General features: G+C 41.5%; 1 protein-coding gene across 1 annotated transcript in view; it reads right to left on the bottom strand.

Moving 5' to 3' along the window:
* The window catches only part of LOC144770841 (DBH-like monooxygenase protein 2), a 323,758-nt gene that overhangs the window by 199,232 nt on the left and 104,676 nt on the right, over positions 1-19,850 (bottom strand). The window contains exon 5 of the mRNA XM_078655624.1: positions 3,959-4,061. Within this exon, the coding sequence (XP_078511750.1) occupies positions 3,959-4,061 (103 nt within the window). The remainder of the gene's footprint in view (positions 1-3,958; positions 4,062-19,850) is intronic.

The following is a 19,850-nucleotide window of genomic DNA, read 5'->3' as shown; positions in this document are numbered from 1 at the left end:
AAACATTTCTTCTCATTGCGCCTCGCTACACCACCTCCAGGGGTGGCGCAGCATTCACATGTATCTCCAGATTTACGATTTCTCATAAATATTGAGATGTGTCTTGTTCCATGGGTGTTGTGTGGGAACATACACGGCAACACCCATGGAATGCCTCTTCAACGCAAAGTGCTGCATTGTAAATATGGAGCAGTTCCCGGCGCCATCACTACATCACAGAAAGTGATGTACTGGTGGCACAGGGGGCTTGTAAATCTTCCCCATAAGTGCTTAGGTATTGACGGAGTGATACAATAAGTACATAGTGCTGGATGGGTGATTGACGAAGTGCATGACTCTGACAGGAGGTATGGCTGCATGGGTACTACTTCAGTATTTAGTGGAGTGTACCAATAGTATGTATGTGCTTAGAGGTTTGTAGGGATTGTGCACAGAATATTGTACGTGTACTTGTGTTGGTGGCTAGGCCACTCCATAAGTACACCGCTAGTAATTGGAATGATGACAGTGCTGCAAACAGAGTGCACAGTAATTTATAAGAGCTTAGGTATTGGCGGAGTAATAGGATAAGTAGATAGTGGTAGATAAGTGAATAAACAAGTGCATGGGACAGACTGGACGATTCCTAGACTGCATAGGTACTAACTGGGTATTTAGAAGAGTGTATCAACAGTATGTAGCTAGTTAGAGGTCTGCATGGAGAGTGCACAAAATATTGTAGCTGTAGTTGTGTTACTAGCTAGGCCATTCGATAAGTTCATGACTAGTAACTAGAATAATTACAGAACTGCAAACAGAGTGTATAGCAAATTTATAACTGCTTACGTATTGGCAGAGTGATAGGATAAGTAGATAGTGCTGGATGACTGATTTGAAAAGTGCATGAGACTGACAGGAAGATTTCTACACTGCATAGGCACTAAGTGGATATTTACAAGTGTGCATGAATAGTATGTAGCTGGTTAGATGTCTGCATGCATAGTGCACAGAATATTGTAGTTGTACTAGTGTTACTAACTAGGCCATGTCTTAAGTACATGACTAGTAACTGGAATGATTACAGTGCTGCAAACAGAGTTTTTACTCAATTTATAAGATGTTAGGTATTTGTGGAATGATAAGATAAGTAGATAGTCCTGGATAGGTGATTGGAGAAGTGCATGAGATTGACAGGAAGATTTCTAAGGTACATAGGTACTACTTGGGTATTTGGTGCAGTATAGCAATAGTATATTTGTAGTTAGACGTCCACATACATTCTGCATTGAATATTGTAGGTATATTTGTCTTAGTAGTAAAAAATAACCCCCCGCCACATTAGGATGGGTGGGGGGTCCGCGGCGGACCGAAAGACCGTCCGCCGCTTTTATATGGTGGCGGTGTCTGCGAGACACCGTCAACCATATTACAATGAGGGCGGTCCTGTGCTTTTCCACGGCGGCAACGAAGCATGCGGTCTTTACTTTGGGGGCCCGTTGCAGGACCCCATGGTGAATGGGAGGTGGGGGGTGCACATGGGGGGTACCTATGGTACCCCCCTGCATTTGCATGCACAAAGCACCGCGTGGTGCCTGCCGCTTTGTGCATGGAAATGCAAAACATGCATTTTTAACATTGCAGCGGGTGCTGGTGAAAGCACCGCCCGCCGCAATGTTAAAAATGCATGATGTGCCCACCAGCGTGGCGGGCGCATCATAATGTGTATGGCGGGACCATCGCTCAGATAGCGGGCGGTCCCGTTTTCCACGAGGATGGTGGGCGGACAAAGTCTGCCGGCCATCCTAATGTGCCCCTAAATGTTAATGATTTAGGTGCCGATCTAAACCATTGTGAGAGTGATGCCCCAAGATTGGCTAACATGAAGGTCCATCCTCTAATGTTTGTAGGTGACACGATCCTCCTGTCTAAATCTCAGTGGGGCTTCAGAAAACTTTAGACAATTTTGACAGTTGCTGCAGACAGAGGGGTTTAGAAATGAATGTGGCAAAAACCAAATACATGGTGATTAATCCTTGCCACACTACTAGATCTAACCAAACCCTGATGGGCACTCCTTTGGACCGGCTACACACTTTTGATTATCTCTGACTCACCCTTACTGAGCAACTAGTATGGATTACCCACATTGCAAGGTGCAGGCTCAAACCCAAGCATCACATTGAGGGGCTGGTGAAAGCCCTGGGTGTTGCACTTTATGGCGCAGAATTATGGGGGCATAAGGATTTAATGCTCTGGTGATATCAGAGAACCAATTTTTGTGGCAGCTTACGGGGCTTCTGGTCAGCAACCCACTACTCCCTCTTAGGCTGGATATGGGCTCAGATCGATTTCCAATGGCATTGGTGTAAGACGGATCCTATATTGGATAAGAATGTGGACTACCCCAGAGCTCCATTATTACCTCTAGGGGCTGGAAGAGGTGTTTACTATTCCAGGCTCAGGAGCTCTTTCCTGGTTAAAGTATTTAAGACATACCTTGAGAAGGATGAGAGTTTGTAGGATGATCCAAGGCGGGCGCAAACAATTCTCAAAATAATCTTAAAAAGACATTTAAGCGAGTACACACTGATTTTTCTTTTGACCAGGCCCTCTTTGGCTACTCTGACAGATCATTTCCTCTTAAAGAGGGATGTATACAAAGCAGAGCAATATCCAGGTGAGATTCAGTCCGTGTTGGCCAGGAAGTTATATGTTCAATTTAGACACGGGACCCGCCACATCTCTCATTTACTGACTACATCCCTGGACCAACAGAGTAGCAATGGCCATCTTGTGCAACCACTAGGGAAATGGTGGAACAAGCCCTCTTCTTCTGCCCTTCTTCTGCCCTGCATATAAGAATGTTAGGACAAAATGGTTAATTCCAGTGTGTAGGAATTTAGGAGCCAAGCATCTCAAGGAGGCCTTCTGATTCCTCCGGTACTTGTTTTCAATGTGGTGAATTAGGCAAAACTCAAGCTTACCAATAACTGGCCTACCTGTTAATCAAGTAGTGTAAACTAACTGTTGTTCACTTTTTCTCAAGAATAATGCACTTTATGTAGACAGAGAAAACAGACTTATGATTAAACACTCTGTGTATCATAGCCTCTCAGTTGATTAGGGAGTTCAGTTTTTAGAGCACTTTTGTTTGATTGTTGGAGAAAACGATCTGTATACCGATATGTTTTTTACTTCTTTTTATAATAAGAAACAAAATAGTTTTTATTGACTGATTTTTTTTATCATATGTTTAAAAAGTTTTATGTATATTATTTCTTTTTTTATTTGTTCTTTTATGGCAGTCTGCTGAAATAAAGATCATTTATGATAATTATGTTCTTTGAAAGTCTCCTTGGAGATGTGCATGCAAAGATATTGAAAGCACTGTCTTGATTTCAGAAATGGGCAGTCACATTATGATTAAGGCAACTTTGTAAGAGGAAAATATGTATTTTTTGACCATTTTATCGGAAAGCCAAAAGAGAGTCCTTTCACCTTAAATATGTAAAGAAGTTATTTATTGGCGAACTTTGGTACTCCAATGTATAGTAAAAAGAAAATAGATCTTGAAACCACTGAAAATATTCTCCCGGATATGAGGCGCCAAGATGACATACACATTAATGAAAAGACCTTCAAATATCAAAAGTAAAGTTTGCTTCAAACTAATTTTATTTTTGATATACTGCTACACGTTGCTAAAATGTCTTTTATTGTGTTGTGTACTTGGGTATTTATGTATTTGTTTTTGCAGATTTTTCTTAAATAGGCATATTTTTACTTTTCACTAGTGCACTATAAATGCCGTAGTTTGCCCTATGCATGTGTCTGTCCCAATCATGGAGTCTCGAGCGTTATACCCCGGATTTAAGAAGCCTTTAAAAGAAGCAACATCTGTGATCCCAAGTGATCTGGTCCTTTCTAAAGTAGAACATACACTCAAGGAAAGCGAAGGATCCCACACCCGAGCACCTACCGCTTTGCAACATTACGTTGTTGTAGTGGATTTCTAGTCTGACGTAGGTTGGAGCAAAACCTTTACCCAATGGGATGCCAGCATTGCTGGGGAATGTGAATGCCTAGTGTGGAAAAAAGGAAATCATTATTACCAATGGAGACAAGAAAGAAGCTGACCACATCACTGATGTTTAACATATTTGCTTAGGCATTGATGCATCATTTGTAAAACAGGAACATAGTAAATGTGCCACACAAGGCACTTTTGAATTAAAAAACAATATCACCAATATATGACAATTTGAATTATGTAATGCAAGTCTAGCTACAAAGCAATGAGTGCAGAACATGACTGTGCATAGTCAAGTTTTGGAAAAAGGGATCTGCTTCATAGGCAATAGTTAGCAGTCACAGGAAGATACATTCTGGAGAGTGGTTTACAGCAAGAGTTGAACATCGAGGCGACTAACATAGGAAAAAACTACAACTGCACCAGAAGGTCAAAGAACACTTCAAGAAACAAGTACTAGAAAGAGTGCCACAAAGATAGACAAGAAAGGGGAGTTATTTGTCCTTTTCCCTAGTATCAAAATAGGAGCTGATATTAAGGCCAATACTAAACTTCGGGTTTTTTAAACATGCTCATGAGGATGCAACACTTCAAGATGCCAATGTTGCAAGAGTTAATTCAACTCCTGAAGAAAGGAGGCTTCATGGTCACAATAGATGTAAATAACACATATCTACATTTCTCAGTGAATCAAAGGCACAGAAAGTTCCTCAGATACGTCATGTGCCACTCTTCTGCATAAAATCTATATCAAGGGTATTTACGAAATATCTAGAGGCAGTAGCCACACACCTGAGACAAGGCTTACACGTCTACCCATAATTAGAAGACTGACTAGTGAAAGCAAACTCACAGCACAAGTGTCAACAGAATATACAAACATTCACCCAGAAACTCCACAAATTGGGGTTCCCATTAAACCAGGCGAACTCTTTGCTGCAGCCTGAACAGGTAAAGTTGTTCCAAGGATAGATACGGAACTTAAGGACAGAAAGAGCCTACCCAGTGCCTAAGAGAGTCAAGCCACAAATAGAACAGCCTTGCCTACTTTGTATGGCTGGAAGGGTCAGTCTCTAACAGTGAAGACAGTAATGAGGATGATGGGTACGATGCCATCATGCATAGTGCTCACACCACAGGCCAAGCTTCCCCTGTGTCCATTACAAGAATGGCTCAACAATAATTTTCACAGAGCACAGGCAGGTGGCAGGATCTAGTGGTGTCACAGAAAGGATTCAAAAGGAGATCATCTGGTGGAACACACACCATGTTGCCATTTAAGCTACTAACTCCCACAGTGACCATCACCACAAACACTTCTGACACAGGATGGGGAGCGCACATGGACAATCTAAAGATCAGGGGCCTGTGTTATCCAAAAGAAGCAGTGAAACACATAAGCCTAAGGCAATCCTGTCTGTGCCCGTCCGCTTCCAGATCTCGTCCAGCTCCAGCCATGCTGGCCATTTTACAAACCCCCAGGGTGCCTCCTCCATGAATTGCAGTCCTTGTCACCCTGCCTTGCATTAAGATCCTGCCGCAAGGAGCACTGTTTTTAGTTGTAATGCCTGCGGTTTCAGTTTAGTGCCCATGACCATGTCAGAGGATGAAGTTGTCTTGCCCAAAAAGACAGCACACAGAGTGGCGAGTTTTAGAGCCTGCCTTACTAATTGTAGGTCCCTTCCTAAACACTCTGCTTGCATATGGCTCTCCCTATCAGATAATACTTGGGATCTTATGTTTCTCATGGAAAAGTGGCTGAAGGACGGCTCTAATCCTGATCTTGCCTTGGCCATTTCCCAGGTTATTGAAATCTGTGTGTCAACCAGGGTGGGGATAGTGTAGGAGGGTGTGTACCTGTTATCCATAGGGATACACAGGAAGTTTCATCATCTAAGCTGAGTCAAATCAGGAATATGGAGGGCCTTATTTTTTGTGTCAAACGTACCCCCCTCTTTTTCTTTTGCAGGTTTGTTGATATATAAACCCCTGGATTTCCTAAACAGTAGCCCCCCAGAATTATGTGATGCTATTGCCCAACTATCCTTACAATTAGCTAACTTCATGGTTTTGGGAGACTTTAACATGAATTTTGATGTGCCAAACTGCTCCTAGGCCTCTCAACTGATTCATATTTTGGAATGCATTATTCTGACCAAGTTAATTACAACTTCTGCCCATAAAGCTGGCCATATACTGGACCTAAGTTTTTTCCAATATTACCGGCCCTCAAACTGATGTATATTTGTGCCTAATATGGATGGATCATTTTCTTGTCCCATTCACCTTTTATGGTGTGAGCAATAAGCCAGAGATAAGTACAGCATCTGAAAGGAGGAGGCATTGGTAAAATATTACGAAGGAGTCCTTTGTCTCCTCTCTTCAATCTACTTTGCCTTCTTTTACAGGCAATCCCGACGGGGATTTGATCCTTTTCAATCTATAGATCTCTAAGGAGCTAGACCTGCTCGATCCTCTGGAAACAGTAATACCCAACCGATCTAAGCCATCTGCTCTCTGGTTTTTGGCTGACCTTAAAGCAGAGAAAAGTCTGTGTAAGAGGCTGGAGCGTAACTGAAGAAGGTCCTGTAGCAAAACACATCTGCAAAACTGTCATTAAAAAATTTCACAAACTTACGCAGCAAACAATGAGATAGCATTTCTTGTTTTGCATCAAGAATGTCGTTAACTGGGGCGTGGCTTCAGAGCCTTTACGCGAGGCTCCGTGGCGGTGTGAGGGAATGGAGATCTCCAGGTGATACTACCCGTTGTTCGGGCTCCAAACCGCTTGTGATTGGTGATGAGGTCCTGCTGCATATTTTGCGATGTCTGTGCGTGTCTGGGGTGAGCAACAAACAAAAAATGTTCTTTCCCTTTCCGTCACATATCCTCATTGGGCGTCTGTCAGCCACTGATTTGTGCGTTCAATGCTCAGATGCCTCAGGAGCTCATCTCTTCATGTTAAACAAATGCCTCTAACGTGACGCTCTTGTAACAGTGTTTTTGTTTATTTTATCGCGTTAAGTTCCCATTGGTGAATGCTGGCTTTGTGAAGGCTTGTTTCCATGGCATAATTCATTTTTGTCTTCACAAGTTATAAATGGTCCTTATCATCTAAAGACGCCTTTACAGGGGTGTTCTTGAACTCTTGGCTTTTCTAAGGCAGTATATGTTGCTGCATTTATTGGTGCTACTGATACTACATGGTTTATGGCAAAAATACAATCTACTCGTAGTGGTGTTCAGCCTCTTGACCCTACTGCATTAGCAGACTATAATCCCTTCAGCATTCTGAGGAGAACATGGAGGACTTAGAATCAGGTCATTCTTCTTCTGCCACAGGTGGTGCAATGCCCAATACGTCTTGCAATGCTTCTAAACGGGTATCAACATTACCCTCCACTTCAGCGTCTGTGTCAGGTAAACGAGTCAAGAAGGACCCACCTTCTCTTACCACCTCTCCATCATCAATATCTATGGAGTTAATTCTTGAGGAAAAATGTGCTCTCAAACCCTACATAGAGGAAACCAATGTTCGCCTTCAAAGTCTTGATGACAAAATGGTCATATATGGAGCAAAAAGTTAATTACTTGGAAAAGCGAGAAGACTCTGTCCAATCTGTTGTCAGCCAAGTGCCTTCTAATCATATGGAGATTTCATATCTAAAACAACAAGTGGAAAACCTTGAAAACCATAATAGGCATAACAACTTACGCATCTATGGCCTTGTTGGGGGGCTTGAGGGTCCAATTCTGCCTTCCTTCCTTCTTTCAGTCTTTTCTCCCGAGTCTTGATTTCCTGAGTCTCCATCATTGAATATTCAAAGAGCACATCGCTTAGGGCAAGGCCCACAAAGATTATCTCCGTCAACTAAACCAAGAGGTGTTATTTTATATGTTTGGGAATAAACCGATTTACTTAAAGCCTCACAAGCTGCCAAACATAAAGGTACAATTTCTTGGCAAAGATCCAGTATTTTCTTCACTCAAGATTATGCAAAAGCGACAGCAGATCGACGTAAGACGTTTTTGGACATGAGACCTACACTTCGAAGTTTGAATGCCAGATATGGTTTGTTTCATCCTTGCCTCTTTAAGGTGACTTATTCAACTAAAACCACTAATTATGAGGATCCTCTTCTTCTACAACAATTCTTAGATACCTGCAAAAAAGAGAACATGGAAGTTGTTCATTCACCAATGGTTTGACTGTTTTATTAACGTTGTCATTATTTGTATTCTCCTTATCTTGTCTTGTTTTACAGTTGCCCTGATGTACCTCTTTATAGCGTATTCTCTTTTTACTGTCCGGTGCAGTTTGCGTGGTCCCCTGATATGTGATTTTCACTTTGCCTGGATGATGTCTCCCTTTCATTCCCTTCATCCTGGGGTTTCCTGCTTGGCTGTGCCGTCTTCCTTAAGTGGCTCCACCACCCCTATGTTCATTGTATGTTTGTGGTATGTCTATTTGTTTTTCTCTTATTATCCCTCTGTCCTTCCCCTTTCCAGTTTATCTTTTTGGCCATATACTTCTCATCTGTTTCTTTTTCCTATTTCTTTATATTTATTCTAAGGTCTTTTTTCTTTCCCTCTTCCTTTTCCTTTTCCTCTTGCTGGCTTCCCTCTTTTCCTACTCTTACTAGTAATTTCCTGATTTTTGTAGTTATGTTCCTCTTTCATATCCTATGCATTTATACTGTTACTCTATTGTTTACTTTTTACTGGAAAACTTTATTTTTTTTGCATTAATGTATTTTGTTGACTGCAGTTATTCATATCAAGCTTTAACAATGCTTCATATATTTAGATGTCTTTAAGAGTTATATCTTGGAATTTTAAAGGTCTGGGATCACCCATAAAACATCAACGGGTTTCATCGCATATTGCTTGGTTGAAAGGTGATATAGTTTTATGACAAGAAACTCATGTAACACATAAAGAGATATCAAAGCTTCAGAGGCAATGAGTGGGTCATGTCTTTCCCTCTCCCGGCTCGGAAAAGAAATGGTGTGGTCGATACTGAAGGTAGATGGGTCTCAGATTTCTTTGACTATTTTTAATTTATATGCACCTACTAATCCTCATAAACTTTTTTGGCCCCAGGATTTATAGAAATTAATGGTAAATAGTGATGATTATCTGATAGTTGGTGGAGACTGTAATATGGTTGTTGACCCCTTTATTGATAGACGTCCTAATTCTAAATGTATTCCCTATTATGTACACTCTCAATTCACATCTACTATAGCTCAAAGATCCCTAGTTCATGCCTGGAGAGCATGTCACTGCACCTTTCAATAATATACTTATGTCTCCCCTGCTCATTCCTCTCAATTTCGCATAGATTATTTATATACTTCTAAAGCCCTTACACAACATATTTCCCATTCTGATATAGGATCTATATTAATTTCAGATCACGCTCCTGTCTCTTTGGATTTAGATTAACTCCTCCCCATTGAAGGAGCTACGAGATGGAGATTTAATAACTCCCTTCTACTAGATCCCAGGTTTACCCCAACATTTCAGAAATTTGCAGACACTTTTTTTCTAGAAAATGAATCCCCGCATGACTCGCCTCAACTTATTAGCGAGACCTTCATAGTTGCTTCTAGAGACTTCATTATTTCTTTTGTAGCCCAGAAATGGAAATCCTTTTCTAAGAGCATACAATTACTTAATTCACATATTAAGCAATTAGAACTCTCCGTTTACTCTACAAAAGCCCAATCTCATCGGGATGAACTTATCAAAGCCAAATTTACCTTTAGTAAACTTTCAACTGAGTCCACTAATTTATATCTGCTTTGATCCAGTGCTAAATAATATGGTGCTAAAAATAAGGCTGGGAAACTTCTTGCTAACTATCTTAAAATTAAAAAATAGCGTACTAAAATTGATTCAATTTTAACTTCGGCCAATACTACTAATTTCTACCAAACCCTCTATACTCCTGAATCTCCTTCTCTACAAAATGATATTGTTTATTATTTATCCTCTATTGCTCCTCTGCCTTCTCTTGATGTGGATTTATCTTCCGTAGAAGAGGATATTCAAACTTATGATATTCTTACTGCTATTCAAGCTATAAAAAAAGGAAAGGCTCCAGGACCTGATGGTTTCACTATTGAATTTTACGCACATTTCTCCAAGATCCTTCTACCCAAATTACATCAATTATGTTTATATTTGATCTCAACTCAGAAATCGGGGGGATATTTTCAGGAGGTTTTAATATGTCTTCTCCCTACAGAAAACAAAGACCATACATTGTGCAAAAATATAGACTTATCTCTTCAGTTAATTTAGATTATAAAATATTTGCAAAAATACTTGGCCTTTGTTTGGAATTTTTATTACCCCACTTGATTGGAAAGGAACAATGTGGGTTCATTAAAGGATGCATTTATCTGATAATACTTGATTGTTTTTTAATGTCTTAAGTAAATCTAAATTGTATAAAAAATAATTAGCAGCAATTTCACTAGATGCAGAAAAAGCATTTGAAAGTGTCAGTTGGCCCCATAATTTCTCTACGCTTGCTTGGTTCGCTTTTGGCCCAAAATGTATTAATTATGTTTCTCTATTATATTCCTCTCCCAGGTCCTTTATTTTACCTAATGGACTTGTATCCTGATCATTTCCCCTTCACAGAGGAGTTTGGAAAGGTTGCTTGTTATCTCTGTTACTATTTATTCTTGCCCTGGAACCTTTTTTATTAAAAATGTGATTTAACACAGATATTAAAGGGTTCCCGTACGGTAACAACCATTTAAAACTTTCAGTATATGCAGATGACATCTAATTTATTATTTCAAACCCACAAACTTCCTTACCAGCTTTTCTGTCAGAGGTGGACGATTTTGCTCTTGTCTCAGGTTATAAACTAGATGCTGATAAGTGCAAAATCCTTCCATTGAATAAACTATGTTTTCATGCTGATTTTTTTTCTTCCTCTTGTTACAGGAATTCAAATAAAACGAAAAATCTTGGGTTGTGATTCAATGCTTCTATTAAGGACACTGTGCTTTAAATTTGAAGGAATTACAATCAATATTAACTTCATCTACGTCACGATGGCACCCCTTAAGTTTGTCATGGTGGGGTAGACTAGCTACTATAAAAAGGCTAGAATGTCTCTTAGTAAACTTAAAAAACCTAAACACATGAGAGGAGTCAATTTTCCAGACTTTCACTCCTTTCACACTGCGTTTTTTCTTAAACAGTCTTCTTTTCTATTGTCTGATAATGGAAATGACTACACCTTACCCCTTGTAGGTAGAAGATGAAAAGTCCCTTTTTCATCCATTTTCCTTTAGGTTATATATTTCCCTTTCTCATTCTCCCTCAACGCTGTCTCTTCCTATTTTAAAAAATGCTTGTAAAGTTTTCCAGCTACTTTTCTCATCTGCTCAAGATGGTCGTACACAGTTTTTAATTTAGTTGATTTTGTATAATAAACATATCAAACTTAACAACAAGTCTATCTTTTGGAAAGATTGGTTAGCTTACAGCCTTTTATGGACTCATCAGCTTTTTCAGGATGGAGTCTGTATTCCCTTTTCAATAATTCAATCCCGCTTTTCTCTACCTTCTTCATGTCAACCCAAATACATGTCCTTGACTGCAGTAGCTCAAGTCTCTTTTAATGCTCTATCCTCTTATCCTACACTTAGTCCTTCACCTCCTACCATAAGATCGATTTTATGTAACTCTCCTTCAACGTCTCAAATCTACAAAAATTTAACAGGTATTCCCCTTATTCTTGATAAATTAGAAGTAGAATGTAGATGGGAAACTGATCTGGGAAAATCTTTCCCTATTCCAGTATGGAATAAAATCTGGACTAAAATAAGGAGTTCTTCTATAGCAGCAAACACCACTCAAACTTTGTTTTTCATTTATAATGGACTCCTGATCACCCCAGCTAAGCTACACAACATTGATCCTGGCATCCCCTCTAACTTGTTGGTCTTGTACTGCCTCACCAGCAGGCCTCAAACATATGTTATTTGCATGCCCAGTCATTCATACATTTAGGACTCCAGTCTGGCAACAGATTAACGCTCCCTGTAACACACATGTGCCTTTCTCTTTCACTCATATTTTTCTAGGAAGCATTTCTGAGGTTTGGTCATCTCATTCCACTGATATACATATTATTGATTTACTCCTTGCTGTTGATTTTCAACAGATTACTAATTCATGGAAAGATGCATCTGCTGTATCTTTTCATGCATGGTGGTATGGAGCCGGCTACAATCATAGGTTGGATAGAGCTTATGTACACCTCATCACGCTTGCTATTAAAAGAGATCTGCTTTGGTTACCTGTCACTGATTTCTTAAATGTATCAGCTAAAAAGACATCTTCACATATCCCATACATTGAAGAAGTACCCAAACCCCCTTCACTTTTATAAATATTGTTGTTTAAATAATTAAATTCTATGGTTTTATGCCAATTTAATGCTTTAGGACCATTTATGTACCACTGTTTTTCTTATATTGCTAGTGTATTTTCTTTTTTCCCTTCGTTTATTCTTCCCTTCTTCCCTACCCCTTTTTTCTTTTTCCTTCTTCCCCTCCCCATATAATTTCCCATTGTTTTTCTATGCTTATGACATAAAATTTAAGTTATTGTATTATGTTTTACCTTTTCATCAAATAAAAACCATTTAAAACAAAAAAATTGTTATTTTTTAATATTGTTAAATCTTTTATTACACCAGAAGTGACTAAAAGTACTTTTCAGCTGTACCCAGTCCTATGTACTAGATTCTAAAACTATACTCAATGTTCTCAGAAAAAGTATGCTCAGCAAGACCTTTGACACGGTCTGACAGTTCAGTACCTGTTTTTTCAGAATTTTGCACTATTTAAAAAAAAAACCTTTAGAGGAGTTATTTAAATGCAACTCTAGCTCCCTAAAGTACCTGTATCCTCCTCAATTTCTTAAACTGGCTGCCCTTCTTGTAAATACTCTCCTTAATAGGATCTGGAATGCTTATTTATAATCTGGCCTTTTTCGAAATTTCATGGTAACAGGCATTTCTTTTGCCATTGATAAAGAAGGTTAATGCAGACCCTGGGGTGCTCAGCAATTTTATGCCCATTGAATTGTTACCTGCATCTGTGAAGATTTTAGAAAAACTGGCTTATTTGCCAAATGCTTGCCTTTGCTGAAGCAAGTGATTTGCTTCACTACACCCAATCTAGCTTCCCTGTGGTTTATAGCATAAGGTCGCTCTAATGGAAGTATCTGACACTGTCAGAGAGGTTCTGGATGGCGGAGTCTCTGCTATGGTAGTGATGCTAGATCTATCGGCAGTATTAAACATGGTAGCACATTCTACCTTGTTGAACAGATTATGCCATTTTGGCCTTCAAGGAAATATGTTGTCATGGATCCGATCTTTTCAAACTCACCGGGTCATACTTCGCTTGTGGTGTGCCACAGGGATTGGCCCTCAGTCCACTGCTTTGTGACCTTCACTTGGCCCTTGGGACATCCTTATTGAGACGCGGGAGTTAAGGTTGTTTCCTAAGCATATGACACACAACCTGTGTTTTCGTTTGAGAAAATTCAGAAGCTGACTTTCTCAGCTTCCAAGAGTCTAAAAGGCATTGTTAAATGGATGAACACCAAGTTCTTGAAATTGAACGTGGGCAAAACGGAGGTGCTGCTCTTCAGTCAGATGGCAGCCCTTTTATTCAGTCTCTGGTGGCCGATTGAATTGAATCCACCACCAAGACCGGCCATTTTAGCCAGAAACATAGGGGGGCAGATGTACAAGCCCCTTGCCAGAGTTTTGCGCTGCCATTGTGTCACTTTTGAGATGCAGCAGCGGCATAAACAATGCTGCCAATTTACAACGTTAGGCATCTAAGGAGATGCGTCACATTGTAAAGCGTAGGCATTCCCATGCAGGAACGCCTTGTAAAAGTGATACAGTGAAATCTACAAGATTTCACTGTGCCAATTCTAGGAGCCCACTGCATCAAAACCTTATGCCTGTTTGAAGCAGGTGTTTGGATTGATGCAGTACAATAAGTATAGGCCTCAACATGCATTGCTGAAGTTGTGTTGTGCTTGCGACACGACTCCCGCAATGCATGACTTTTGGGCCAACAGATGTGTCAGAATTTCTGACGCATCTGTCAATCCTTGCACCGTATTGTAAATAGCATAAATTCTTAGAACATAAGTAAACCCGTTAACCCAGTCGAGACCCGGGTAGAGTTAGCAAACAAGAACACAATGTATCAATTGGCAATGATTCAAGGGGGGCAGATTCATAGAGAGTATACATCTCTCAGAGAGGGGAAGAAATGGAGACCACAACAGAGTTTAGTAAAAAGAAGACGTTTCTTATTTGTAAGGAGTTATATCAGCACTACAAAACGTTTTACGTAGAAGTAACCAAAACACAGAAATCTGAATCAGGACATGGTATGACGGAGGCATAGCGCTCCCAAGTGTCCAAATGTATTATTCGGCATCCCAGCTGGCAGTTATAAACCAATGGATTCATGCCGCACAAATAGACCCGGCCTTTCGCCTGGGCAGGTTGCTCCTGGGCCCAGAAAAGCTAAACCATGCACTATACAACACTAACCATAAATTGGCCGTATTTATTTATTTTAGGTATTTATAGAGCGCACAGCTACCCCAACAGGGTGTCCCGGCGCTGATTAGACAGATAGCACTTGGCGCATGTCAGGGGCGGACCTAATCCTAGCAGCAGAATAGGCAGGTCTTGAGGGACTTATGGAACTCCACTTCCGATTGAATTAGGCGGAGGTGAAGTGGAAGTTTGTTCCATCGTTGGGTGGCACCCACCTCGAAAGTTTTGCCTCCTGATCTAGTTTTTTTTAATCTGGGGGTGACAAGCAGATGTTTGGTATTTGATCGTAGAGTTCTAAGATGAGTGTTTGGATGAAGTCTCTTGCTGAGGTAGGCTGGTCCTAGACCTTTGGCTGCCTGGAAGGCCAGTTTCAATGCTTTGAACTGAATTCTTTTGGTTATGGGGAGCTGAAAGGGGGATATATGTTGTCTGAGCGAGATGCCGCAGACCATGCAGGCTGCAGCATTTTGGACTGTCTGGAGTCTTTGGCGCAAGCCCTCTGACAGACCCAGGTAAAGTCCATTCGCATAGTCCAAGTGTGATGTAATGGGCCCTACCAAACACACGATCAAACGATGGCATGTAGCGCAAAGGAAGATGGAGTGGCAAAATGTACACACACAGGCAACACCCCTCTGGGATACGAGAGCATTAGGTACGCTGTGCAATACCATAAGATTCAACCAGTGGGATACTATAGCAATATCCACAATTGGCAATCTTTGGCACAAGGGAAAGGTACTCTTGTTCACTCACCTCCAAGAGCACTACACGATGGCGCGCACAGAACACTTCTGCTATCTTCAAATCAAGCACACACTTGAGGCAACTATCCCCCCAGACACCAACCTTCCTGAAGCCTCCCCTCTGAAGGATAGGCTACTCACTGATTACATGACCAAAAAAGCCATGTCCCTCACTTACCGAAAGATAATAAACAACCACCCTGATCCCACACAACCTATTCGAGCAAAATGGCAAACAGATAAGGGAGACCTAGATGCGACGGACTGGCAGGAGGCATTAGCATCCCCCAGAGAGGTAGCCATCCCATCGAAACTCCGGCTAGTGCAATTGAAAGTACTCCATAGGATATAATATACAAGACCGACACTATGCAGGATAGGCAAGACTGATAGCCCTCATTGCCTCAGACACTGTGGAGGAATTGGGGCGGTTTTTCACACAATGTGGGAATACCCGCGATAGTGAAGTACTGGGAGGAGGTTATGTCATGAATAACTTGACACAGTGTCACCCCTGTACCACCAGAACCTAAACGTTGCTTATTGAACACTTGGGAGGTTACAGACCTTAATACCACTGAACAAATATGGGTGACGCTGGGAATAATGATGGCAAAGCGAAAAATAGCTAGATTGTGGGGGCGTGAAACGCTCCCACAATTCAAGAATGGAGTGCAGACATGGATTTGGCCATGGTGGCAGAAAATGTGGTGTATATACATAGGAGGTGTCTCAAAAAATGGGAACGGTTGTGGGGAAAATGGAATGCTTTCAGAGGGGGGATATGTACTGCGCCAACTCACAGGACGAGGATTAACCACCAAACAAGGGGACACTGTTTATGATTCAAAGTAACTGTCATGATGTGCTTATAGGTTGTACTGAACTGATGTACAGGTGTTGCAAGAGCAACGGGTCAAGTGACTCCGGAGAGTTCTGCTATATGTGATTTTAGCACCAATAAAACAAATGATTAGAAAAAAAGTTTTAAAAAAAATATAGAAATGTGACCTGGACATGCTAGTGAAGGTGAACAGTGCAGTGACACAAGGAAGTGTAAAACAGCGTGAACTGCGCAAAACAAAAATACCGGAAAGTATAAGGTGGTTAACGATTCAAGAGAAATTATATACAAGTTGAATCTTTTGTTTAGATTGTTTAGGTAGACCACAAGGCTACCATAATTTAACGCTGGGCGGTCAATAGCGTTTTGACCTGTTCGATTCCAGGTCATCATCAGAACAAGGTTACTTAATTCTGTTGAGTGCGGTAGTGGTACTGATGAAGCAGTCCAGGAAGAGAGGGTGGTGTTCAGCCGTTTGTCAATAACTTATGGGATGGTCTGAAAAGAGATGTCTGCATCAAAGTCAGAGGGTACGTAGGTCTGGGTCACACAAGTGGGAACTGGATTACAGTATGATCATGCACCGAGTGATTAACTACATCAGTGCAAAAGGGCACATAGGTTTGGGCACACAGATGGCGCTGAGCCTGTAAAAACAGCTGAAAAAACAGCCATCCCTTAAGAAGGCCTTTCATCAGGTACTCTAGGAAGCTACTCTGAGAGGTGCAGACGTCTTCCGGTTTTACACTACCCATTATATGTCAGAGCTGTAAATATCAAAAGAATTGGGCACAGGGCAGGGAAACCATTGCTGCAGGCAATAGCAGCCAGTGTCAGAGAAGAGGGGAGGCTTCACTGCAAGCTGAGGCTCCCAGACTCCCCTACGGCCAATCCTGAAGCAGCTCTCGCACATGAGAGCAGCTTCTGGATTAGCCTGAGCTCTGATGATTTGCGCTCCCAGGGAGACTGGGTGCCTGTGATTTGCTGCGTCCAACCCAGCAATGTAGATTGGGTTGGAGTGAGCTTCAATGCGCATAGGCATTGTTTACAGTGCATACAACTCCTGTGGGTGCCTGTTATCCCCCTGTCCCCGCCCCCAAGAATCCGGTAAACAAAATAAAACAATAATAAGACTTGGGCTATTATCAGTTTAACCGCATCGCTGCTAGAGAAATCCTGCTGCTGTGCTGGACAGCAATAAAAACGGGTGTGGTCATGACGAGCTCAGCTAGTCATGAGCACAGGAGTACTGTACTGCATGACGAGCTAAGCTCGTCATGAACATGGAAGGGGTTAAAATAAAAATACGCTGCTGGTGGGGGCGGGGGGGTGACGCTCCCATAGCAGAGGAGCTGCCCCAGGTTGCAAGTACTCATTTGAGATAAGAGGGCCACCTTCAAATAATTGCTCTAATGTAAGAAGTTTGGAGCCTTCCAAGCATTCCACACAACTCTCATGAACCTGCAGATTAGAATTATAACCCAGGTATGTATATGTGTTTTAGAGAGTCATATCCGGTAGCATCTTTCTAAGATAGGACCAAATAGAATGATACACCCCCAGGGTCTTAGATCAAGTCCATTTGAAGTAGATTGTATTGATGATACTGATGCAGGGCACGGTACACGCCCTCCGTGATTGCTACTCTGGAAACATACCTACTGCATAATCGAGACATGAATGCGGCTAGGTAGTAAACCCGCAAACTGGGTAAGAAGAGACCCCCTCTCTCCATTGGCAATTGGAGAGACTGTATACTGGATATCGGTTTCCAATTGCTCAAGATACATTTCTGAAAAGACACCTTGATTTTATGATAGAAAGCTTTAAGAACATAGAGTGGTATACACCTGAAAAGGTAAGGGTAGCGAGGTAAGATGATCAATTTAATAGGGTTATACCTCCAGATTACCCCCGAGTGAAAGCTATTCTGCACATTAAAGGTCTCCACTGTCCCTATGAAGATTTGACCGTAATTAAGCCCGAATATCTCTTCTATTTTTAATGACAGTTTAACACCAAGATATGCAGCTGAGTGTACCCAGTGACTGTCTTGTCCCAGAGCAGAGACATCATTCAAGACCTGAGTCTTGTCAATGTTAAGCTTATACCCTGAGATAGAGCCATATTCGCTTGCAACTGTACCTATTGTCGTTAAAGCGATTGCCGAGTTAGAGGTTGCAACGGCCACATTGTCCACACAGGCTGGAACTTTAAGATCTAGATACTGTATGTGCAGCGGGTGAATATCCATGGTCATTCTCAAAGCTTGTATGTAGGGCCCAATATCAATAACAAAAAGCTGGGGTGAAAGAGGACACCCCTGCCGGTGATCATTTTATAGTCTGAAAGAGTACTCAAACAAAGAACCCTGGCCTTCAAGCCTTTATACAATTGCTGAACTCTAATATTAAACCTGGCGCCAATTCCTGAGGCACCCATAATGCCCAGAGAAATGCCCAGAAGTCCAGGTTGAATGGCTTTTCTGCATCAAACATTTTCATTCTGGCCAGGCCCCCATTGGCCAACCCAACTTCCAAAGCAGTGATGACCAAATTAACATGGGCGAGGGTGTCTTGTCCCGGTACGAACATATGCTAGTTCTCATCAACCAAGCTTAAGATCACAGAAAATAATCTGTTGGCCAGGATCTGAGTATAGTTTTTTTATATCAACGTTGAGCAATTAAAGTGATCGATATGATCCACACAACATGGGTTCTTTCCCCTTCTTGGGGAAGATGACAGTGTTAGTCTCTGATCAAGATTCAAAAGAGTTGAAGAGATTGCGAGTGAGAGTTGCAGGAACATGTAGAAAGGCCGCATAAAATTCAAGAGGGATTTGGTCTGGACTGGGCACTTTCCCCCTAGCTCCTCGACTTACTAGAGTCTCAACTTCAAGCAGAGTAATTGGGTCTGTTGTATCCCAGTCAGTTTGTCGTTGTAATAGATACTGATAAATCGATTGATGGCATCTATAGAGGCAACCTCATCCTTCTGATAAAGCCTTTGATAAAACCTACGGAATTCTTCTCGGATGTACGTGAATAATATTTGCACTAGCTCTATCCTTGACCCGGAAGGAGAGTATTTGCCCCATCTCTTCCTTATTTTCAAAAGTAGTTAATTGCTTAGGTCATAGCTTCTTAACCAACCTTACCCAAAGTCGCGTCCCGACAGGGGACTAAGCAATTGTGAGTTTATCTAAGAAAAGATGATGGCATGGGGCTAGCCATGTGAGGACACCAAAAAGATATGAGAGCTTGTTGAGATCTGGTTTTATTTCATCTCCCCGGTACCTGAAGCAGCAGCGGTTGTCCTTCGGAGTGCTACAGGGGTCCTGGTGGAGGCAGGCGATTAGTCTGGTGGCTTCATTGTAGAGCTACTGAGGACTAGCAACTTCTTGCAGATGGTTTCTCCGGTTGCAGGACAGTGGGTGGTGCCTCTCCTCCGGCTTGAAATACTGAGTCTGTTGATCAGCATGGCATGTTTCTTGGCTCTAGGGAGAGTTGGACTGTGGCCCATATGAGAGAGAGCTGGTTCCTGGCCCATGGGAAGATGTCTTCTAGAACAGTCACAGCACTTCACATGGAGCTGCAACTTGGATAATGGGCATGCTTTTTAG

Source organism: Lissotriton helveticus, chromosome 7 (genome assembly GCF_964261635.1).
Source record: "Lissotriton helveticus chromosome 7, aLisHel1.1, whole genome shotgun sequence".
Classification (NCBI taxonomy): Eukaryota; Metazoa; Chordata; class Amphibia; order Caudata; family Salamandridae; genus Lissotriton; species Lissotriton helveticus.
Note: the sequence above shows the minus strand (reverse complement) of the source record. Positions and strands in the feature narration are given on the sequence as shown.